At 40.4% G+C, this 25,469-nt stretch overlaps 2 protein-coding genes across 18 annotated transcripts in view; both read right to left on the reverse strand.

Annotated features, from left to right (window-relative positions):
- Positions 1 to 10,115, reverse strand: meltf (melanotransferrin). The gene is made up of 16 exons (XM_036521626.1): positions 9,796 to 10,115; positions 9,393 to 9,547; positions 8,773 to 8,872; positions 7,781 to 7,966; positions 7,227 to 7,383; positions 6,779 to 6,846; positions 6,488 to 6,675; positions 5,921 to 6,086; positions 5,588 to 5,739; positions 5,180 to 5,276; positions 3,983 to 4,177; positions 3,475 to 3,628; positions 2,796 to 2,863; positions 1,927 to 2,114; positions 1,453 to 1,645; positions 1 to 857 (listed from the first exon to the last, which is right to left on the reverse strand). The coding sequence occupies exons 1-16, from the start codon at positions 9,842 to 9,844 to the stop codon at positions 790 to 792; spliced, it is 2,184 nt and encodes a 727-aa protein (XP_036377519.1). The 5' UTR covers positions 9,845 to 10,115; the 3' UTR covers positions 1 to 789.
- A 1,600-nt stretch (positions 10,116 to 11,715) lies between these two features.
- dlg1 (discs, large homolog 1 (Drosophila)) overlaps positions 11,716 to 25,469 on the reverse strand; it is a 170,112-nt gene continuing 156,358 nt past the window's right edge. For 12 of the 17 annotated variants that reach the window (XM_036517197.1, XM_036517189.1, XM_036517252.1 and 9 more), the window contains 9 exons: positions 24,543 to 24,609; positions 19,758 to 19,791; positions 17,469 to 17,510; positions 15,485 to 15,535; positions 14,873 to 14,974; positions 14,223 to 14,395; positions 13,892 to 14,001; positions 13,183 to 13,274; positions 11,716 to 12,878 (listed from right to left, as the gene is read on the reverse strand). In XM_036517197.1, coding sequence (XP_036373090.1) covers positions 12,772 to 12,878; positions 13,183 to 13,274; positions 13,892 to 14,001; positions 14,223 to 14,395; positions 14,873 to 14,974; positions 15,485 to 15,535; positions 17,469 to 17,510; positions 19,758 to 19,791; positions 24,543 to 24,609 — 778 coding nt within the window. In that variant the 3' untranslated portion in view covers positions 11,716 to 12,771. Of the gene's footprint in view, positions 12,879 to 13,182; positions 13,275 to 13,891; positions 14,002 to 14,222; positions 14,396 to 14,872; positions 14,975 to 15,484; positions 15,536 to 17,468; positions 17,511 to 19,757; positions 19,792 to 20,174; positions 20,275 to 24,542; positions 24,610 to 25,469 lie in introns of all 17 variants that reach the window. The other 5 variants (XM_036517316.1, XM_036517307.1, XM_036517327.1 and 2 more) reach the window with 2 other exon arrangements.

Raw genomic sequence — 25,469 nt, forward strand, 5'->3', positions numbered from 1 at the left:
CAGCAACATGGTGGAGCTAACAACTGCTCTTTCTAGTATTTGGGGAGAACACACAAAGAAACCATCCACGGTCAGTCCACCTCTGTTCATTCATTAGAGAGAAAGTAGTGCAACACTAGTGTATAGTACAGTCTATTCACTGGGCTGTAGCTCATTCAATCCAGGGAGATAGTGGAAGACACTGCATATTCCCTGACATGGCATGTGCCTTCAAGTAGTTCAAAAACATCTATGTTACTCATTAACCCAAAGACCTAAAGTAGACTGGAGGAAAGACTACAAGAACACTGCAGAATAAATATGTAACAGGCAAAGCATATGCACTGATATGGCAGTTGCCTCCACCTAACAGTAAACCAATGATATGCATACGTAGATACATTGCTGGTCTCAGTGAATACATCTGTACATAACACCTTCAATCAAATTCAACCAATGGAACTTCCTCTTGCGCCCACTGTCTCACTGATGTAATGTAACGTAAATGTAAATGTAATGACCACCATTTCAGTCAAAGCATGTTCATCATGTTGTCCCCCCACCCCCAACAAACAAAACCTGCCACCAACTTGTCACAACTATGTGCAGGACAATTTAGTGCAATCACAAAAGGAAAACATCATTACGTCTGGGATAAGGATGTCCTATTGAACATGGAATCTTATCAGTTATGCAGCTTCTGAACTTGAGCTTAATCAGGTTGAATTTAAAGTGTCTGTAAAGCTACTGCAGAGAAAGAAGGGGAGATGGCTGATGAGCGAGGGCTGAGCGAGGTAGCATTCTGTCCTCTTACACAGAGAGGAGGGCGAGCAGGGAGCTGAGCAGAGCAACCAACACCGTCGAAGCTGAGGACAGCTCTGTGGGACACACACACACACACACACAAACACAGTTTACAGTCCAGTATTATGGCACACTGTTCCCACATTCCCCCAAAACTTAGAGAGGATTCTGAGATATACATCTCTGAGATGTATTTGCTAGGTGTGTGGCAGGAAATTCCAGTGTTCTCACTGTCACTGAAAGGAGGATTCCTTCAAAATCTCAGGTCTCTCGACATACTGTGAAGGTGATAGGATTCTTTGACAGTATTCTCAAAATAGAGCAATCTTACAAACTAAAGCCTTCATCAGTACTTCTAACTTAGAGGAATCATGAGATTGAAAGGCTTTGTAGTACTTTCAATTTTAAAAAGCCTTCTAAAGCAATCTTAAGATCTAAAGGCTTCATCAATTATGTTGTGACTGATTCTTGCTCTCAGACCAAGAATTTTATCCTTGGAAATTTACACACTTAAGGCATTAGGATGACACTAGATGACATGCCATCAGCTTAAGCTAGATAACTCTCCCTTGGTGTCTCTGGGTGTCTCTCTATGACACAGCAACAGAAGAAAATGGAGGGACTGCTGAGACATATCGTGTCCTGGTCAGTCACAGAGTCGGACTGTACCTGTGCCAGAGGGGGGACATTCTATTGCCTGCAAAGATTCCATGTAGCTCTGTCCCAGCCACTCCTCATAGGTCTTCTTGTCCCCCACAGCAATCATCTTTACTGTGGAGTCTTTGAAGATGAGATCGGTCCCCGTGTATTGTGAGGAGTCGTACATGCGGAAGCCAGACCCTGCATCATCGCCATAGAATTCCTAAAAAAGGCAGTGAGAGAAAGTGGCTTTGATCAGAACTCTATTCCTGTAGCAACACTGCTCTGGCATGATTCACATTATGTCCTCCATAAAAGGATTAAGCAAGTGATTTGTGTAATGTATCAGAATAAAAACAAGCCACAAATCTGCATGAGGTATAAAAGAATTTCATCTATAAAACATTGAAATCACTTAGATTTTTCAGTCATGAATGTGGGTAGGCATGGGAATTCATGGCTTGTCAGGAAGCATAAAACCAGTAGTGGTCCATGAGGTCTGACCTGTGCTTTGTCCAAGAGGCCAAAGATGGCATAGGGGTTGGTGTCTGGTCGCACCATAACTGCGTGGGAAGGCACGCGGGCTAGGTTGCAATGGGCATACTGGGTGACTTCAGCACGTGCCCCGTGGGGACAGAGCAGCTGGAAATTCTTTGACAGCAGGTTGATGGCCCATGACTCTGTGGAGTTTCCTGTGAGACACACATGCATACACACATACACACACTGAATCTCTGACTACCCAGTTCTTTAGAGTAGGCACTGTAGGAGTGGAAAAAAATCAATAGACAAGCCCTATTAATTCAAGTATAGTCACAGGCAGACATTTTAAGATGAATGGCTGGTAAATGGTTATGTTTAATAGTGCCTCCATATGAGACATACGCGCCAATGTTTGAGAAAACTACTGGCAAATATAAGTTGAAAGTGTGATCACTGCTGCAATTTAAACAATAATCTTGTCTAGAACGTTAAACTATGCGTATCTGAAGACTCTACTTGTATATGTGTGTGGCTTGGTGTAGTCAGGGATCTACAATGACCAATAGTTTTCACACACCACGCAAGATGAACTTGCCAAATGTGAGCTGAAAGGCAGATTGCTCTCATATGTTACTGACATATTGTTAAAAAATTAGCTTGGTCACCAAAATGGATGTAGCTTATGACTAAGTAGCAAATCTATTTTGCACACATCAATGAACTACACATGTGCCAAACTTGAGCCTGATTAAGCACTTACAAATCTCCTTTAAGAGATATGTCTAGATACAAACAAGTCAAGGAATGAATCATTTTTCACTATCCAGTTTTGAAAGACCTATCAATATTCCTTGGTATCATCCACACTGAAATGGACCTCTGCAGCATACCATCAGTGTTCTGGAAAACCGTGGTGTGCTTCACGAAGGCCACCTCTCCTGCTTTACTCGCCAGGCATCTGCAGGGTGATACAGTGGACAAGGGAGTTTCAAAAAGTCAGAGGGGTGACGTATCACCACGCTGCCTGCATGAACCCTGTCTTTGCACCGTGTACAATGCCAGAAGCCATGTGCTGTCAGACTCCAGCAAGACGATAATCTTTCAGGGAGCTATGCTGGCAAATAAGAACACCACAAGAGAAACCCACTCAAGACAAATCTGATGATGGTCAACACACTCAGTGGGGAATGTGCTGTGTTTAGTTTTTACTGTCAATCCAATAAGCACTAAAACTTTCACATCGCAATCAAAGGTAACAACTATTTTACGACATCAACATTTACATTACTGGCATTTAGCATATGCACTTATCCAGGGTGTCTTACATCGGCTTTTCCTTAAAACAACGTTATCCATTTACATGGCTGGATATTTACTGAGGCAATCGTGGGTTAAGTACCTTATCCAAGGGTACAGCAGCAGTGGGCCAGCAGGGGAAGTGAACCAGCAACCTTTCAGGTTACAAGTCCTGCTCCGTAACCACTATGCTACACTGCTGCCCGACAATCGTTTCAAAGTGGTGTTGCTGATGCTTAAGGCTTGCCACTGTCTCCTTGTGCTGTGGCTCACCTGAAGGCTCCATTGTAGCCATCGTACAGCTCCTTCTCTCTCACGCACTTGTTTGCACCATTGGTGTCCCCGATGCATTGAGCGCAGAGGTTGCTGGGGAAGCCCGGCTGGTTTGCTCCTGGGACACAGCTGGACTTGAAGAACTCTCCAGCAGCTGGGAAAGATGGAAGCACAGGACCTTATGGTGAGAAGTACTGAAAAGCGCTCTCACATACAGACAGGCAAGCACGCACACTACCAGTGCCCTACCTGTGTAGACAGAATTAACAAAAACTAAAACTTGGCTATCGCAGGAAGACACCTATAAGCACTGCAGACAGTTAAACTTCCCTTGTGTTCAGCACTGCACTGTTGCATTTCTTAAAGTATTGAGACATTTACAAGTTCCTCCCACAGTAGCCGTTAATTATCCCATGAAATTTACAGTTCATTCTTTTAGATCTGAAGTTTCAGTGTCATTCTAAGCCAATCACATCTCTGGTTCTCTGACTCTAGGTGTAATGGTTACCCTGGGGAACCTGGCATTTCTGGGGCCTGATCAGGCCCTTCTCGATGAGGACCCCCATGGGGATGTTCCAGCCAGCAGTCCTCCCATAGCCGGTGTGGCATGATGTCCTGCCCTTCAGATCGTGGAAGCTGTTAACATTCCTGTTGGTCTTCTCCAGCACGGCCACAGCATAGTAGATGCTGCCATCCAGGCTCCCTGAAAGGACACAAAAGGGGCATCTTAAGCCTCAAGGGCCTTCACACTACCACCGAAAAGTGGTGATCATTACAAATTTAATTTAGGTGTTTTCACATCTCAACTTAATTAGGCAGTTCAGCAGTCAATAAGATCTTTTGACTGGATTCCAACATTGTTTCATTGTTCATCCCAACTATAGATCAATTTGTGTGATGTGCCTACTTTGCAAAAAAAGAAAAAAATAAACCGAATTTCAGAGAGTTGCTTCATGTCTTCAACATGTAAACAAGGTTAATAGGTTAGCACACCTTTATTTTTAAAAGAAAGCAGACATGTTTAAATAGCATGAACATGAGATAGTATCACTGGAAGCAAAACAATACGGGAAATAAAACATAAAATAAATGGTGGGATGAATTCATGGGATTCTTTATATTTTTTAAACAAGGTGTTGTAGTCTTTCAGCCTTTAAATACTGATCCTGTTAAAAACAGTCTAATAACTGAAGAGAAGGGCAGAGAAGAGACTCATCACTTATACCTAGGGGCATACAGAAGGTAGAATTAAACACACTAAGAAACTATATGAGGCATGCCAAAGTACATAAAAGTACATTTCCCCTCACCACTCACCACTCTGAATTAAACATTAGGGGAAGCCACAAAAAGACAATGGGGGAAAGCTTTAGTATTTGTCACAAAGAAACCTACTCTACACCTACCTACAGCACAGCGGTTTCCTGTGTCTGAATTAAAGATAGGAGGCGAATCTACTGTTATGAAACAATAATGTACACGGGGTAGGGTTTTTAGTTCCTGTGTAGTTGTATTTTTATTTACAAAGAACGTCCTCACCAGGGGATTTTAAGCCAACAGAATACATGGTGGAATTTGACCTTGTGCAGTGGTTAATAATGATTTGCTGAACAGACCTGGATTGTAACACTGTGACAATGTAACAGTATGCGAAATGTCTAATTTAGATGCTAGCTGGAGTGGCTGAAAGGTGAGGGATTTGTACCTGTGTAGCTCTCCCCAGCTGCTGGAACTAGCCCATAGTCCTTGCCAGCTGTGTAGATGAAGCCTCCATCCAGAGTTATGGCATCGGCCTGATTGTTCTGTGAGGAAAGATGTGTTGGCACACATGTTCAAGGAAAAACAGGCCATGAATAACCATGCCCATGCTGTCCAACAGCCAGCATTGTCAAAACTGTTATGGGATTCATATGTATAGCTACCAGGGCTGTCTGTCTTATAAACCATGCCAGCAGCATAATTCAAGGAGTTAGTTTTGCGCTATACATGATTTTGTATCTGTAATTCCATTTTCTTTCAGCTGACTTATGTACAGGAGTTCTGGCATGCTAATCTGTACAGGAAAAAGCTCAGTGGGTGTGCTGGGTGCTGTCGCAATCACTGATGGTTTTACCTGTATCTTCTGCATGCAGTCCTCCTGGGACTCCCCATGAGTGCACTGAATCTCAGGAGTCAGTGCTTTCTGTTTGAAAGCTTCAGCCATTGCAACGCATTTCTTCTGCTCACCGTCAGACAGCACGCACCAGCGCAGGGATTTTGGGATGTCTGCACACACCAAGCGCAACAAGCATTACAGCTACGCTCAAAGAACCACCTACATGACATGCCCGGTCTGAAATGACCTACTGCATGCCAAGGCATTATTTGTTGTGCGGTCAACAGACATACTTCTAGCCCTTTAGACATATCTGTCTTGATTCCTGAGAGGATCAGTTCAGTTCCTTACCAGACATGGTGCAATCCATCGCACGCAGAGCATTATAGTATCCCTCCCCCATCCAGGCCTTATAGCTGTCAGTCTCAGAAAAGATAAACTGCGTAGAAGTGTCGCTGAACATCAGATCACTACCACCATATATCGCAGATGAAAACATATTGAATCCTCCTTTGTCCTGTGTGAAAAAGATGGGGAAATATGGGAAATATCTCTTTGAGTGAGCCTTTTGAGGTATCCCTGACAAACAATGAGAATTTTATTAGATTTTTACTTGAAGAATGAAAGATCCATGAAGAAATCTTGAGATTAATCCAAAACTTTGACCCACAAACAAAAAAGACTGATGGAGCATTACACATGGAGTAAAAATAACAATCCCACATGAAGTAAAAATATGTTCACCACATGCATGTATTTTTTTCACTTAGTTTTGTAATTTGTGGCACTAAAATTTATTTTACATAAACCATCTCTCCATGCTATGTCTTAAAACCTTGTCATTCAGAATAAGTGAAAATTGCAGAGCATGATTTTGCACAGTGGTCTTTGAAAATGCTCTCAGAGATCTGGACTCACCACTCCTTCACGTAACATGTTGTAGACCACAGACCGTTGGACTTCACTGCTGACCACGATGCCCCGCGCTGGCACTCGGACAAGGTTGCACCTGTGGTAATCTGTCACTGGCGCCCTCCTCCCGTCTCGGCAAAGCAGCTCGTAGTCCTGGGATATTAGATTCTGGGCCCATGATTCATTGTTTTTCCCTGGAGCACAGTAAGTAATTAGGCCCTGTTACACTTATTCCATTACACATACTCTGTGTGGAGGTACCAGACTAGGGTGGATGTGTGGGAGCAGACTACTTACCGTTGGTGTTGTCCATGACTGTCGTGTGCTTCACAAAGGCCACCTCCCCTGCATCCTCCACCAGGCACCTACACCAGACAGAAAACCCTCACCAAACTTAGTAAAGGAATGTAAAGGACACTCAATACATCTGCTATGAAAAAATATCAGGTGATGTGCAAGTGGAAGATATTCCATCAGACACAAAGTTTTGACTTTAAAATTCACAAATAAGTCTAAAAGAAAACTTAATGCACAATGGGCAATAAAGCAAAATCACAGAGCATGCCAAATCCTCTCAGCTTTATTTATTATTTATTTATTTTTGGATGAGAGGAACAGGCTTGCTCTGTGCTTTTCTTTATTTGGTTTTAATTGGGGGGGGCCTGTCAGGTAGGTGTGTATATATACAATATACTCCATCATACATGTATATAGAACAGTGGAAAATTAAATTCATTAAACCAACCTGAATGCTCCATCATAGGAGAAATATCTCTCGTTGTTGTTTTTATCACATTTGTACTGTCCTGCCTGGTTGCCAATGCACAGACTGCACAGGGAAGCAGGATCCCCAGGCTCAGTGGCACCAGGAATACAGCTGGCAGAAAAGAAATCTGCTACTCCTGAAGAAAGTCACACATACAGCACTCATGCACCCCAATGTACCCACTCTGTCAAGAACACATACCCAAAGTCCACAAATGCAAGTATGCTTATGTATTACATTATACTGTACATTGGTACAAGAAAAGGTTATTGAATTATATGTAACTGCACTCAATAAGATTCACAAAGACAAATATTGCTTTGGTTGTGGTGATCTTTGTTGCCCTGATCTAACATGTGTTCTTTGTTTAATCTATTTATTTGTGCAAATGAAAGACAATTCATTCATTAATTTTCAAATATATTCAACTGGTCATCTACGAATGAGAAATTACTCATTATATATAATCTGTTAATGTGTCTGAAGGGAAAATGTTGCCTCCACAGGCAGTCTGAACAGGAGATATACTGCACCTTGTGGGATGTTACAGCCCATGACTGACATTTTGCCACTGTCAATCAGGTAACCCAGTGGCATGTTCCAACCAGCAGTGCGACCCTTGCCCGTGTGACATGACTTCTTCCCTTTGAGGTTGTTAATGTTGATGGCCGCATTGCTCTTTTTTACAACCCCAACTGCGTAATACACGGTCCCTTCTCCTGCAGGATAAGGAGGGTTGTGTCAGAAGCTATGTGGCTGAAACCGGCTGGTGAATCTGCTCTCCCCCTACTGATATTTTCTTCATTTACAGGTGGTCAAACCACAGTGTCATTGTTCTTCTCTTGCAAAATCTTGTTTATCCACTGCTCTAGCTCCCTGGCAATGGAAGGAGACGTCTGCCAACATTAACACTGCGCAGTCTCCAACGTTATTAATCATCGTAAGAGACAAGTTTTGGAGAACAGTGCAGTGCATGTCTGAAAGGGGCTCAAGACTTTTGTAAGGATTGATATTCGTTTAAAGACAAGTCCTTTTGAGCACTGTTTCGGATTTCCCCTTTTTAACTTTCCTCTCTTCAGGCTACATTCGATTGGTTGTCTACCTGCACCCTGTTCCATACCTTGCACGCTTTTTCATATTTTTATCAGGCGGCATATATATTTTTTTAACATTTTATCGTACTTATTTAATTAATTGCCCTGGACACGGGTAACCTCTAAATGGCAATAATAATTATTCGCATTACTTTAATACCAATGGTCTTCCGAGTATTTTTAGACATATATTCTCTTCTCTGTTCACAGATATCTGATTCATATTTGTGATCCTGTTCACAACGCTGCCAACATAAAATGGCATGACTGATTGCAAAAACGATACACCGAATAATCACTTTAAACATTCATACGCGGTTTACATTATGAATCTATTGTACTCCTATTACGGAACAAGGGTGAAACGGTGTAAAGATTTGATAAATTACTCATTCGCAACTTCAAGCTCAAGAAAGTAAAGAACCATTTACCATCTCTGCTGGACTCTCCAGCCGCGATTTTGAAGGTGGCTTGCTTTCCAATGTTATAGATATCCCGAGCGCTGGAGGAAAAGGCATCGGCTTCTTTGTTCTAGATAAAAATGGAAAATATACCGCAGATGCCAATTTGACAGGTGAAAGGCTGCCATGCACAATAAGTGACAGAGTGCTAGTTCACATTACAGTGGTGAGCACGCTAAACCGATAATAGAATACAGTTTATACAGCATATTCCCAGGACATTGTGTCTGCTCTTTTTTTCCAAATAAAATAATATTAACTAACAAAAGCAAACTGTATTTTTAAAATATAACACATGGTGGAATAATCCATAAAATCTTCCAATTGGAAATGGAACAAATGGAAACTGGTATTCATCCAATCAATAAACTTTCTGAAAACAATATTTTCCAGAAAGAGTTAACTGCCTTTCATCAGCCTCTTCATATCAAAGATGATCTTTTACTGCATGATAGATATGCGAAAGTCCATCAAATCGTATTTTCCTCAAAGAAGTCGTGCTTAATGTAAAAGGTGTTACAGACAGGCAGGTGAGTACAAGGAGTTTTTGGTGAGGAAATGTCGTGCGTGTCAATTCACACGAATCTCACCGTGAGTTTCTGCGCACATCCTCCAACGGAATCAGCGCTGACGCACTGCAAGGAAGGACTGATCCCAGCAGTCGAGAATGCCTTTGCCATGTCGTTACATTTATTCATCTCTGCTTCTGAAATCGTGCACCATCTTATGCTGCTCATGCCACTCACTAAGACGAGGACATGTCAATAGTTAGCCATTCCATCACATTCATTCGGACATCATTCGACGCAAAATGCCAGCCTAGAAGCTTTTTTTTTTTTTAACAATTCATTATCAATTATCAATATTACAGACAAGATTACATGTGAAAAAAGCTGGATATTATTTTCTACAACTAATCACGGACAAAGCAAGTAGTAATGTATACACAGATATTATTTTGTTTGGGAGCTGGGAAATACAGGGAAAACTCACCGGCCTGTAGCATTAAAAGAACACAGCTTAACAGAGTCCACATGCCCATGGCGCCAGCTCAGTTCAAAGATGCGTTTTACTTTGAGACCTTTCAGTTTATATGAAGGTAGTTACCGCTATTAGTTCCAAAGTCCAAACTACTATTCTCATTATTCAGCAGAGCGTGGTGGCACACATGGCGTATAGCTATATATTTTATGATGTTCTTCCGTAGCATCTATTGCTTTTCATCCGAGCTGTTTCTTCTATGTTTTCAATAAAATTGGTCAACATCCAGAAAAGCCCACACTCGAAAATAACACGTCTGCTCTTCTGGCGTCCGTCCTGTATGCTCACACAGAGGGCCTTTCATACAGAGTGCAAGGGCTCCACCTAAGAAATAATCATATTGGGTGGTTTTCCATCGACTAAAGCAACATGCGACCCAACTGAATAAAAACCTTTTTAGCCTCTGCTATCAAATATATTCCTATTTTACAACACTTCCTTCATGGTATTACTACAAAAAGAGCCATTTGATTTAGGCTACACATTTAACGCCCTATAAACCAAATGATGTTTCAGGTACAAGTTGTACAAGTAGGCTACAAACACAAGCGTGTTTTATAAGTGAGCAGGTTTATTACTGACAACGGAAGATATATTTCCGTTTTCATACTTGGCACAACAGGAGGCAGCTATGTTCTGCTTACACTTAAAAATTAATATTAAAAAGTGATGACTGTCATCTAAATTTCTGATCAAAATGATTGTTGCTACTGTATAAGATTGTAAGTAATAGTTACCAAACAATAGTTGTCTAATTTGCATGTCATCATTGCCCTTTATAACACTACCATATCCTTTGTGACAAGTCTTTTATATACGGAAAGACCTATTCTCTTTATCACATTTAATCTCAAAGGAGGACTTAATCTTTAACCAAGTTGATAGAATTCACAAAACTAGTTCATACAATTAACATTCTAGGAGAGTTTTGCGTATTAGCTTATAGGCTACCTCATATTATAATGAGAAACACCCCAGTGTAACAGTACAAGAATGTGTTCTAGCAAGCATTTACGCTGCTCACAGCATATTTGTTAAATACCTAAATATCAGAATCGCAAGTCCCCCCAAGAGAAACAAAACCTTCCCTGAAATGAGCTCTAACATACAAAACGTGCTCACTGCGTGTGTATTCCTAAATGTACATTTTGCAAGATCGCTTGAACGTGCATAAAGACATTAGACACTGACTCACACATAACAAGACTATTTTTCTTAAATAAATATGCACATTGCACTGTTTTGTAAGAGAAAGATTTTATTAGCCGTTCTCCCCTTTTGACAAATGGAATGAATCAGGTCATAAGGTTATTTACACAATCCAGTCCAAAAATGAGCTATAAAGCGGTGATGAGGTGATAAAGAAGCAGTCTTATAGAAAACAATCATCTCCGAGGAAAATGAGAACGAGCTAGGGAACCAGGCAGAGCTCCCTCTGGTGGCGGTTAAAGGCTTGTATTAAAGAGCGCTTCCATTCAGACCACGTGATCGCCATGTCCACACAAGAGAAGCCTGTACAATCCCTGGTGGAGCTACGCTTTAAGATATGACATTTCACAATCCCAGGTGAAAACACGAAGTATTTTTCATAGTTTTAGTTGTTTTATATAATAAAGACTATTGCTTAAAAACCATGCACATCACATGAAAAAACTCACAGAGAATTCACATGGAGTGGGGAGAAAAGAGGAGAACTAGCTGCCACGGTTACGTAATTTGCGACTGCTTCCATCCCAAATACTGTTTTACCCAATCATCGACCGGGCTTGTCTTCCGCCATAATGATACTTTTTCGGCTTCGATGTTTATGCATATAAAGGAAAATAAATGGCAAAGGAGGTGGTGTTAAAGTAAAGGAAAAAATATATTCATATTTATATTTATATATATATATAATATTTATATTTATATATGCTTGAAAATGTAAAGAAAATAATTCCCACAGCTGTAGTGTTTAAGTAAAGTTCAATATAGTCTTTTATTATAACAAAATAGGCAGTTTACTGAGGGTTAAATATCTGTTAAAATCTCAGTGTACAATAAATTCAGTTTTTGCATTGGCATTTTGCCTCCTAAGTATATATGGATATCTCACTTTTAAAAACAGCAACTCCACTTTTCTGTGTTGTTTTAATGAACTCTCCAAAGCACCTAAACATAATTAAAATGGCCAGCAAGCATAGTTACAAATGCAGCTTTAAAAAATAGGACACTGTTTTTGTTAGAGGAACTTTGTCAGCAACATTGCAGCACACATCTCTCAACTTCATGTACTTGTGCAGTTTGAAGTGACAAAACATAATGGTAGACTTGTGAGCTGATTGACACAAAAGTATAGTATGATAAATGAAAAACAAGCTCATGGTTACTGTATTTCAGACACAGGACTACCAAAACAGGAACAGAAAATAAGAGAAAATAAAGCTGACAAGAAAATTATAATATACAAAACATGCTGTTAAAGCTATGACGTGCAAAGTTTTGCCTCATGTCTTTATGAACCAAATACAACTGCATATTCGTACATAGTTATGAAAAAGAAACATTAAAAGGAAAATAATATACATAATGCATCTAAATGATTTTTGCAGAAAGTCACCTCCCTTAAACATTAAGGAACTGTACCGTAAATTCCCCCCTTTTAGTTGCTGGTCAGGCATTGCCCTTCCCCCACTGTAGGAAACCATTGTGATCCAAACAGGAGTTCTAAAGGGCAGTCTTAAGGAGATGGTCAGTGTCAAAGCTGGGAGAGAATGCTGAGGCCTGACACAAGTCATAGCCCCATTGACAGGGGTACAGCAGAGGGGCCAGCGGACTCCAAAGCTTGGGGTCAGAGAGCCATCAAACACAGCAGGCCAGGTTGGTAAAAAAAAAAAATCCAAATAATAATAAAAAATAAAACAAAGAAAACCTAGAGCTTCAGCGTCTTCACAATTTCTCCTTGGCTGGTACCCATATGTAAGGCCCAGACTGCTCCTCGATGATTTGTTTAACCTGGTTGTAGATTTCCTCCAAGGTGTCCCCTTGAACAATAGCTAAAAGACAAAGACAAATTGAGTGTTTTTAAACTACTGCAAGCGTTATTGTTTTCCAGTGTATCAGAATAACTTGCCTGATCCAACCTTAACTTCTTATAGTTGCACAAAGATGTATTACGCCTGAAACAGTGCACTCAGAGCATCGTAATAACAACTGGGATAACACTGACATATTCAACTAGTAACATTATATACTGGAAGAGAAAGGTAGTTTGTCCTCCTCTCTGTGTCATATTGCCATAACCGTAGCACAGCAGTAGGGCCGTTTGAGTGACATAGTGACAGAGTAGCAATGACTCACAGGTGAAGTGCTCAGTGAACTCCTGCTCCAGCTTCATGGCTCTGTCAAAGGTCTTCCTGCCCTGCTCCTCTGTCAGCCTCTTGTTCATCTCCCTAGAGAGACGTGGAGAAGAAACAGGAAGAGAGTTGGTCACGGCTCCTCCTGCTATCTACACCACTAATACCAGGCTGAGGGCCTGTGGGCCAGGGTCACTATTAGAGTATCATGTGCCATGTCCTAAATATGACTGTAAACCTAAGGGTGTCGTTCATCTAACAACACTACTCTGTATGTATAGTACTGCGTCCTCAAACAGACCTTACTCTCAGCTGAGAACTGTCTCATTGTGGAACTGTACACATCCTGTCGCCGTACTGTCGCTGTACTTACTGTATGCACTTTTGTAAGTCGCTTTGGATAAAAGCGTCTGCTAAATAAATAAATGTAAATGTAAATGTAAATGTATGTCCTAGCCATAATGCCACAATGCTGGGGTTTAAAGAAATGTAAAGATTAGAAGCATTTAGCTCTCTCCATGGTCAGACGCACACTCACATCACACTGCTTTATGCTGTGGTTAACCTAGAAAGGCTGATGCTGTGGATGTGTGGAACATGACTCTCATTTGACGCTCCTTCATTAATCTTTAACCAAGTAGATATAATTTTATTTACAGGTATTTTAGGTTAAGACTAAATGCATAGCAAGAATTATTTTTGCCTTTACTTACAAAATATTTTCCACTGATTTTGGTTTAACAAAAACAGCAATAGGATATAGCTGTGCAATTTGGAGCCGCTTGATGGCATTGCCTGAAACGTCCAGGATACAATGCTTGCCCTGAGGAGAGAAAAAATATTATCAATTATATAAAGCACAGAGGAACTCATTCAGTGCTGGTACAGTACTAATGCAAGTAAACGTATGACTGACGTCTATAAAATGATAGGTCAAACACATTCAGTATGTATTCCAAATGCAAAATAGAAGCTGTGAACATGGTAAATGTGTATTGAGAAAGATTTCACTGTATGCCAGGGACAGGTGATGAGGGCCTTTACCTTCTCTGCCACCTCCCGTACTGACTGGACACTTGTGCCGTACAGGTGATTGTTGTACTGTCCTGCCTCAATGAACTTGTGATCTTGAATGTCCTTCTCCATCTGCTCTCGTGAGGTGACAAAATGGTAGTCTCTTCCATCTACCTCATAGTCACGCTTTGGTCTGGTTGTGTCTGAAATTGGCAAAGGAACTCTCAAAATGGTATCACTTACAAAATGTGTAACAGCTCTAATTACTGTTGTATTCTTAAAAACCATCATTTCAAAATCTGTTGCAACAAGAGCTCAGCCAAATACAACATGGCTATTATATTTGATCGTCCTTAATTGTAGCCCTTATTAGCGGCAAATTTTTTGCATGAATAATGATCAAGCCAGTGTTAGAATAAGGTAAAAGTCCTAGTCAGTTGAGCTGAATATTAGAGGAGCTGTGAGACTTCCCATAGCTCAGGGTGACAAATGCTCCAGCAACACACTCACTCATTGTGTGGAAATGACCTACAACACAGACAGCTGCTTTCTTCCCTTAAAAAAAACTTAACATTACCATCAGTTAAATGCCTGAATGAATTAATAGTGCAGTAGACTGTGTTTGGAATTGGGCTGCAATAGGGCAGCAGTTGCTGTCAGAGGACAAGTGTAATACTCACGGGGCACACAGGAACCAAATTTGTCAGGGAACTCCGAGATCAGATCGTCATTGATGCGGTCTTTCATGGGTCCCAGAACTATAACTGGACGGGTGTAGTTTACTGCAAGCAGCCAAACACAAGGAGACCACTTAAACACTCACTTCACTGGTCCAAACACATAAATTGACAGGACTTGCTGAAGGTTTTTGTTTTCCATTTCCACTGCTTTTGTAGCTTATATCTCCTATAGAAATATTAACTTATATTTACTGTTACTGTTTACATTGCATTGGAGCAAAAAAAAATCAGAATAAGATAAGATTGCTTCTCATGACACCACATCCAATGGTCTAGGGTAGCTCCAGGGGAACTCATTTTGGTTGACACACACACACACACACACACGCACACGCACACGCACACACAGCAGCATCAACTCCTGAGGTGCAACCTGACTCCATTAATTCATCATGGATGAAACTGCAGCACTGAGAATATAGTATTGTATGCTTAAATCTGAAACAAGTTGAAATATGTCTTGTAGTCATTATTCTCCTGTAGCATTAAAGACTGAAACGCAAAGAGGGTATTTCATGCAGAGATATCAAGCGGCCATCCCCAACAGCTTACCTTCCTGCTGACTGACTGGCTCATAGGACAAGACATACTCCTCCTGCCCGCCTGAATGAACAGAGAGCACAGTGACACGGTTCAGATGTGAGATGAAGAAGACGATGCTCTACAGGTCAGATTTACCTAACTGTGCTTGTGGCAGTCCAGATATGATTGTATAAAGCTCGACCCTGATCTGTGTGTTTGCACTGGGTTCCACTCGATCCGTGTAATTTCCAGAGGATATAAATGTGCTTCTTCTACAGGATGTGCTCCTATGAAGGAGGTGCAGTGTACTAACAGGATCTGATAATGCTTTGCAAAGATGGATCAAAGAGAATTATCCTCAGCTTGAGTTGCTAAAGACAGCCTTTCACCTTCACTTTACAACACACTGCATCTTAAAGTACATTTTTACCATTTCAGAATACTTTGCTGTGCAAAACGGTAATTTCACCCAACATGTGGGCAGCAAACTGAACTCGAAAGCATTCTTGTCACATTTGAGAGCAATGCCAATCATGTTTTCATGCAAACTGACAGATATCTTAAAAGTTTTACAAAGACATTCTATGAGCACTCAAACTTCAAAGATGACTAGTTTTAAACATGCAGGGTTTCAAGAATGGTTCCGGCAATTTTTCTTGGGAAGGCATGCATTTAATTTCAACTGCAGCCATTTTGATACAAGTGTTACTCATTTTGCTTTCCATTTTCAAAACATACATGCTTGCTGACACCAATCTGTCACATAATTATTCTACATGTGACACAGAAGGGGGCGCAAAGTGGGAGCATCAAAACGGAATCAATAAATTCAGGCCGCTCTAAAGTGACATTACTGCAAAGCATAATTAAAAAAAAGAAACTGTTTCCGATAAGGTGTCAGAAACAGTTAGTTTAAAATGGACTTGATCTCATTTCCAGCTTAATACTGCTCAGTTCAATTACATGACTGGAGATATTTTTTTCCCTTAGACACTCCCACTGTAGCCATTTGCCTTCTGCCAACCTTTTTCCCTTTTCCCTTTTTCCCTTTTCCAAAAAAAAAGGGAATGCACAATATAATATTGGATCTTCACTAAATCATCATCTGATGCGAATCAAAATGGTTACATGAGCATTGAAGGGGAAGAATCTTCGCCTTTGAAATGTTTATTTTAGCAAATGCATGCTTCTCTAGATTCCTGTATATTAGTATTGTAAGTGGTGCTATGACAGTAAGAGATTTAAAGGTAGCAGCAAAACGGCTAATTGTATTAGTGGCATTTGCATTCCAATTTCAGCTGATTTTGAGGAAATTGGTCCCAGCAAGTGTATTTTGTCTTGTGTGGGATTCTATTTTTTGGCAAATGGTAACAGTGTAAATATTACTATTGTAATCTATAATAATCCAGTGCAATGGATTAAAGCTATTTGTTTCTGGGAGGAAATGTGTTATTTGTAGGACTATCATTGAAATAATTTGCATTCTTTTGCAATTACAAAGGGTGGGGAGCTGTCCAATTTAAAACTGGAACTGCATTGTTTCAAAAAAATTGAGTTTTTCTTTGTCTTTCCCCTTGATTGCATCAAATGCTATAGCTGTAGGAATTATTCTCTGGTGTGTGAGATTCCACTTGCAGACAGTGGGGTGTGGGGAGCTGTGACAGCTATTCAGCACTTGGCTTAGTGTTTGTGAGAGCTGCACACGTTCATTCGGCATGAGACTGAGATCGTGCAGTGGGCACTTTATAAGGCGGAGCATTAGGGAGCTCAGACCAGGGACTGCTTTCAGCAAAATCACATAAAAACATTCTCCTTGAATATCAATGAAGAGACTTGAACTGATCCCAAAATCAGCTGTGAGTCCTGTATGCCTGCCCATGTAATGATCTGAATGTCTTAGTGCTGACAATCCAGCACAGAGGACGATTACAGGCGGAAAATGGAGTGCGGTAAATGAAGCAATGACAAATGCGAAGGAAAAGGTGGAGGAAAACAAAAGGGAACACAGACTTACGGTAACTACTTTCACTATCGCTGGCATTAGAGGTTACATGCTCTGAAATTATAACAAAGTGAATGTAAGCACCAACACAAACACTGATACATTTCTATCTCAGTTGATGTACACAATGGAAGGAAAAAAAACAGTGTTCACTACAAAGTAATCAGATCAGAGGAAAAAAACAGGAGATGGCAGTAAGTAAGTATCTGTACCAGATGGGCTGCTTCTCAGCAGTGTGGCCATCCAAAGTTACAGAATTTTAAACATTACAATGGTCCTCAACTTGACTAAAAGACATGAAAACTTATGAAAATGTACACTGTTAAAAAGGCCTTAAAAAAAAACACTGCAATAATAGGAACTTTCATATTGTTTGGCTGTGGTCAAACATATTGTCAAATTGAGTGTTTATTCCATATTAATGTATTTATAATTTATTCACTCCAATTATATTATTGGAACAATTGCCTAATTTGAAGCAAATACTAAGTATTACTTCAATGAGTTTCAGTAACAACTAAACAGTAATGTAATAAGTAGTCAAATGAAGCATGCTTAATGATCCAGTTTTCAATGCATTGTGGTGATACGGCCTTTCCAATGTGACATCACATCCAGGTGTGCATGGGATGGGTGTGCAAGTATAGAGGGGTGTGTGACCAGTGAGGTTGGAGAGGTATAGGTGAACTGCACAACCCCTTTGGATGAAGCGGTCTTCCAGCCTCTCCAGGGTCTTAACACAGCCACCATTGTGTACACCTCTGCCTACAGGCACTGAGAGGGCAGGGAACACCATCTTTCCTCACAGGGTAATGATGACAGATGAACATTTACGCACTTATTCTTTTGGGAGATGCTCTTATCCAGAACACTTTACAAAAAGTGCGTTCATTACGGTTAGCCAAATAGCTGCAGACATATTGAATCATTAGCATCCTACATGAAATATAGTGCAATTGTGGGATACATTGCCACAAAAGGAGCACATACACAAACATACACTACTACCACAATTTTCCTGTTACCAAGCTTATACGGCTATATGCTTATACTACTACAAATAGTTTAAAATTGAGCTTTTGCCACTGGAAAAGTATATACTGCCACTAAGCCTTTAGCATAGTGTTTGCATGGGGCAGAGTGTATGGGGAGTCCAGACTGAACAGGCGGGTTTTAAATCTCTGCCAGAAGACTGATACTGGCCCTGCTGTCCTGACTACTATGGTGAGCTTATTCCACCACTTGGTGGCCGTAGCAGAAAATGGCCATGACTCAGATGAGTGATCCTTAGAAGAATGGCTGACTAGGACACCAGAGGTAGTGAAGTAGATTGGTCTGGTATGGAGTGTATGGTTTGATAGTAGGAGCCATTATTGTTACTGGTTGGTAGGCTAAAACCAGAGTTTTGAATTTTATCTGAGCCATAACAGGCAGCATAGCAACACTTTCTGGGTATTGCCAGGACAATGCACTCAGTAGACATTGGTAGTCAAAACACTTCAGACCATATTTGATCCAAATATGGTCCTGAATATTTCCTAGAAACAATAACTTTCTCTCTACTGAAGAAATATATTTAGCTTTTGGCTATTCATACGATACCTTTTCTTCTGAAAGATAAATGTAATGACACTGCTTTGTGAAATTTTGGTATGTTAGGTATGTTTTTCTAAAAGACCCAGCGTCTGTGAGAACAAAGATGTGGGGCATCTGTGCCATAGGCTTACACAATGCACAAACTGAGAGAATAGCACAACAACAGTAACCAATTATTTCCCAGCAAAGCTCTGCTATAATATATCCTGACCGTGAAAAAAAGGTATCCAACAGTTATGGCATCGGTGAGTGCATTTGTCCCTCTGTGAGGAAGGATGCATTGTAACTCCTTCTCTTACTGCAGTGTCCCATTAGAACACAGCTGCAGCGTGAGGTTTGAACACAGTGTCTGCGGCTCCAGCAGGGGCCTTCCATTTGCTTCAGGCTTCCTATGGGCTGAATAGACAAAGAGGGCCTAGCTTTCCATCAGTGTGATAGAGTGCTGAGCAGGAGCGGGGAGGCGAAGCCCAGAGAAGCAAGCTGCTGTGTACAGACTGTGCGGTTTCCTGCTTCAGATGGTGGCACATGGCACATGGGAGGAACATCCTGATATTTTAAATAAGAATACCAAAAAAAAAACACTTGATGGATAACGATGCTGGATGAAACCAAAGTGGTAAAAATAAGTTCCAAACAGATGATGGAAAAGGTGGGGGTGGAGCAGAGGGGGTGTGGCCGAGGATGACTGTTGAGAGAATGACTTACTCAGGCCTTTTGATCCCATGTCGCCTGGGATCTCCTGTGGAGCAGTCAGCAGAGAGCACGCAAACAAGAGAAACAACCACAAAAGAACAATTGTTACTGGAACATGACAAGGGATTCTACCGCCGGACACAACTGCACAGCTGCAGCAGGCATGAGGCACAGAGACTGTCCCTGGCATGGGCGGAGCTCCCTGCACTGGGATACCCAGGGACTGGAGAGAGTGAATTTGATGTCACTGATTCTGATGGAACTCGGGCCACGTGGAGCCTCATTCTGTATGACTCTAAGAGGAGCTCCTTCCAGTGCCTGCTGCAGGGCTGGTGGCGGCAGCTATGTCCGTCGGTACCTAGCTCCTCCTGCACGAGAGGCTGCCCTGACCTACTGGTGACTGTCCGTCCATTTCTCCCAGCTACTTACGATCGAGATCGCTCGTTTCCTGCTCGCTCTGGTCCTTGTTCTTGTAGAAAGGGAATTTTCGGGAAAAGAGGTTCTTTTTACGCTTGTCATTGAATGACTGCTGAGGAAGAGAAGGAAGGGCAAAACAAAAAGGGGGAAGAGGGATGTGTCTAATGCTGATGTGAACAAAAGCCCCACCTCAAAGACCTCCTGGAAACTGACTTTGTGGCCATCAATGGTAGGGAAGGTATCACAAGAGCTCAGGCAGGGGCTGCCTTGCCCAATACGTGCTACCCGATCATTTGAAGCCAACCAACATTCAGAAACATTCAAAATTGCTACAGTACTGCAAATCAATTTAGTTATTTTTAACAAACAGAATTAATTCGTCATCACAACAGTGACAACAAAGTCAGTTCCACATGTGAAATGGATATCGGTTCCAGTGCAATAATAAGCCAACCTTACAAAAGAAATAATAGGAAAAACTACCAAAGCTGAGATGAGATGATGGACAGATGGACAAAGCAGAAGTGTAGGGGGTTAAAGGAGAGAAGTTAGTGAGAACACTAGCTTCACTAGACCAAAGGGAGCTACAAACAAGGGTGCCATACATCTCTCTACACACAAAAGGGATACAGAAAGGGATTTCCATGCCAGGTCCCAGTTAAATTTGCACAAGGCAGTAATCCATTTTTCACTCCTTATTGTTTATGTATGTCTTATTTTCAACGGCATAACTTTCCATTGCTGCCTCTGCTTTCTTCAAATTTCAATGCTGGACAAGAAACAGAGGCAGGACTAGATTAATAATATTCACACACTGTGTGTCAGATTACCCTGAATGTAATGGCTGTACGCATTCAGACTTGTTAAGGCTAAATCCTCATCCATATTAATATGCATGGAGGCATCTCTCCAGCAGGAAACACTTTATATGATTTTATTTTGGAAAAGGAGATTTTAAAAGCACATATTCAACAAACCGATTTATGTCCTTTAGCCTGAGGGTATTTGCACTTGACTCTATGTACTGTGTGTCCGCATGTTTATCCGTCTGTATTGTGAGGGTGTAGTAACAGTGTTTTATCACTAGAGGTCAAGACTGAATCTGCAATCTCATGTTGTTTACTGTTTTTGTTGCACTGACCTCATGTACTGAGGCAGAGGAAACAGACCCTCTAAAAAGCACGAGTGTTCTATGAATGCACAAGAGAAATGGTTTTGATAACACTGGCATCAGCTGAAGCTTTTCTGGCAAATAAAATAGTCCAGGTATGTATATGGGGACTAATGCACTTCTATGGAAATCTGTTTTAAAAAGCACCTTGTTATGAGTCAGTCTGTTATAGTCAGTGTGTTTCTCTCTCTCTATATACTGTATATACATACATACAAATACATATATATGAATAGCTATAGCTGTTTCCATGCATGTGTGTTTATATATATGTGTATATACAGTTCCCTCCATATTTATGCATAGCCTTGATTAATCAGGGAAAAAAATATAATACAACAGAAAAAAATGGATTTTTTTCCTTCGTAAAATGTTTAAAATGTTAGACTTGAAACTTAATTGCGCCGACAGCAAATTGATGTTGTTCACAAAGGGGTAAAACATGGGAGTCAAATTTATTCACACCTTTTTGAAAAAAAAAATCCTACAAATACATATTTAGATCAACATTTTTCTTTTTGGAAGCTTCTGAAACTATAGGAATCTGCAGGCTTCTTGTTTCCATCGGGCACAAAAGAGGTAATGCACAGAAGCATGCATTATCAGTGTTAAGGTCATACAGCTCTCTGATCGAGGCAGGCAAACGGTCACAGATTGCCATAAGTTTTGCTAGATTGCTATTTTTGAAGATTGTGAAGATTGCTATCAATGACTTCATTACATCTACCACTGAAGCTACCCCTTTTCATTGTAGTGCACATTATTAATAAATTTAAGGCTACTGGCACAGTGACAGCCTTGCTATGAAGAGACAGCAAGTTTATGCTGCTGTCATCGACCGTGAGACAAGCACACCTTGGGTGCACCTGTAAATCCAAAGGCAACAGTTAAAGGCCTTCAAAACATTATGGCATCTTGAGCATGCAGTACAAAGTTTCAAAAAGTGCCATTCAATGTGGCCTGCATTAATGTTACACTCACGATTGAAATGCAAGGATGAAGCCTGTTCTGAAAGTAAATAAAAAAGGCCACTTGAATATGCGATAGGGAAGAGACCTACAGCAAAATCTGGCAGGGGTCTATTATGTTTTTGGTTATGCACCCAGAGGTGATGTTAAGATGGAGTCATGATCTTTAACATGTACAAACACATTTTGACCAAAATCCTGATTTCAGGATGACAATGATCCAAATCAAGTCTGATTCAACTCTCCAAAAATGGTTAACTGAGCACAAAATACTGTATATGTCCTATAATTTCTCCACTGGTCACCTCAACCTCCAGAACACTGAACACTTGTGATTCAAACCATCAAAAGTAGCCCTTAAATGAAAAAGAAAAAAAGAGAAAATTTGAAGGACTCGGAGCAATTCTGGGGTGTGAATAAATGCAACCCTTGTTTTTTCGGAAGTAAACATACCCATGAACAAACTTTTTAGCAGAAATAATATTCATTAAATATACTTCTAATCTTATATCATTTTTGTTCATATTTAATCAGAGGAATGAATAAATACAGACACTGCATGTACACATGCATGCACACTGGCATGCATGTGGGCGCGCACAAACATATATATATATATATATATATATATATATATATATATATATATATGTTTCACCTACTTTCACAAGTTATAAGGCTAAGTTAAAAGACTGTCTGAAAGCCACATTACAATTTCATCAGCAATTCTGTTCCCAAATGCTGCAGCTGTCAAGACTCATGCACTTCACACTGTGGAAGATTACCCACGGTGGGATGAAGCAGCAACGAAGAGGAATGGAAAATTCAGACCTACCCTGGCCTGTCACTCACTTCAGTTGGAAACTAAGATTTAGGATCGGAAACAACTTACAGGGTGCAGAGAACACACGGGGAGAGGAACAGAATGTGGACAAGCATGCACTACTGAAACAGAGGTCTTAAAGCTAAAGGGACAGTGGTGGTGTGAGCAGAAAGCAGTTTGACATCAATGGCAAGCGTACTTGTCCTTTGTTTTCCACTCAATAGTTCATGCACTGTTTTGGTGCTGTGTTAGGACACGCAGCGGACAGCTCTAACACAGTTCAGGTTTGGACATGAAGTCTTTATGCGGTTAATTCAGTCAGGAAAGTGCTTGTTGTGTAGGAACACTGTTGCAATAACTTGAAAGTCATCAGAACATGCTGTTAACTAGCTTCTCACACAGAAGGCACAGTATCACAGATTAGTACATTTAATACGGCCATAGTGCTGAAACAGCAACAGTGCACCACCTACTATTGTACACTGCTGGATACCAAGCATTTTGAGAGGAGGAAAAAAAATGAGTTTACACTTGCAGCTATTATAATTGGCAATTATTTTTGCCTCATTCCTGGGTAGCATTACTTTCTAAAATCAAGGTATCACAATAACAGCAGCAGTGAAATTAAAGACCCTAATCAGTCAAAAACATACATTTTCAAACTAAGTACAAAGAGTAAACATTCATGTAACAGGTTTTTTGTACTTCATTTGTTAATATTCAGCATATAAAAGTAGCTTTGATCTCACAGACCTCTGAGAACTGAGAAACTGGTTAAATTAGAGGTGTCAAGACTAAGAGCAAGGTGTAATTTTCTAATACTCTCACAACAGAAAAATGGTGTTCCCAACTTATATAAAACCACACCTATTTTCACCACAACACAAAACTGTCAGTCCTGGCATGAATGCTGGTGGCATCAAGAGGCACATCAATCATTACTCGATTAGATATTAAGGCACATTCTGAGTATGACAGCCCCTACCTCAAACCTGTATTTTCAGACTGGCAGAATGTCAACCACATTTGAACATAATTTGGGCTGCATTTATCTTGAAATTCAGACTTAAAATTAATACACTTGTTTTTCAGCCTTCACAAAAGCATTTCAAAATAAAAGAAAAACATGACACCTTTCAGAGCCAAAATGCATTGCTCTGCAGGTATGAGCATAATTGTTGGATGTCTGCCAGTCTCTGGAGAGAAACTTCAGAAGTCAACTTTTTCCAAATACAATTTTCTGCTACCAACCAAAAGATTTATTTTTACTAATCAAATTGTACAGTAGGCCTCATCTTGAACTCCTACTTATCTTAAGGTCTTACAGGAACACACACAGCCTATACCCTGTCAATAAAGATAAATTAGTTATATTGTAAAAAAGCATGGACTTACAGCAAGAGTGCTGTGATACTCACCCCTTTGTCTCGAGACTTGGAATTGAATTTGACAGTCTTTAACCTGGCTCTTTCTTTCTTCTCCACCCTGAAGCAAAGACAGGGCACGGCGTTAAAAGAAGCTACTTTCATGGGCCATTGATTTAATGTTTTAACACAGTTATGCTCTAAAAGGATTGGTCTATTTTGAGTGATAGGCCAATATGGATTTGAACTCCAGTTCCATCCCTGTCACTATGTAAAGTGGAAATTATGCTAGGGAGGGGAAGGGGCCACGGCCGATAGTAGACAGAACTACATTATCAACTCTAATGGTCTGCTGACTTTGAAACATCATGTGCTCATCTATAAAGGTAAAGAGTCTTGCAGATGGTCTTTCTAATCATCACAAGGAGAGAACATTTTCTAGCAGTTCAGAAGTCACTCATTGCATTTTATTATATCAGTTATAAAGACCTTTAGGATACACACATTTCAGAGTGAATTTAAGACTTTTAAATTCTAAGTTATGTTATCAATTAACACTGTTTTGGTAGCCAGTCTATGATAATTGATAAAATCAATCTTCAATGGATTTGTTATTTCTACCGATTTTACCTTCACAGCATTTTAGTACCTAGTGAATTTGTTTTAGGATGCATTTTTTGCCTAGCATGGCCACTCATTAATGCCATTTGTGAAAAATGGTAAAGGGAGAAATGAGAAAGGGACCACTTAATTCAAAAGTTTTTAAAGGTAAAATCACCATATAAAACATATATAACATTATAAATTATAACATTATAAATGAGCTCCTTTCTTAGATAGTCCCTTAATGGTATGCCATCCACCTCATTTCCCCAATATGGTCAGGAGAGTCATTATACCTTATCAAGAGACATGCTGTAAAGGAGTACTCTGGCTTGATGTTTGTTAGAATGTCAGGAAGTTTCAGAGCTACATTTGATA

Source organism: Megalops cyprinoides, chromosome 2, assembly GCF_013368585.1.
Source record: "Megalops cyprinoides isolate fMegCyp1 chromosome 2, fMegCyp1.pri, whole genome shotgun sequence".
NCBI classification, from domain to species: Eukaryota; Metazoa; Chordata; class Actinopteri; order Elopiformes; family Megalopidae; genus Megalops; species Megalops cyprinoides.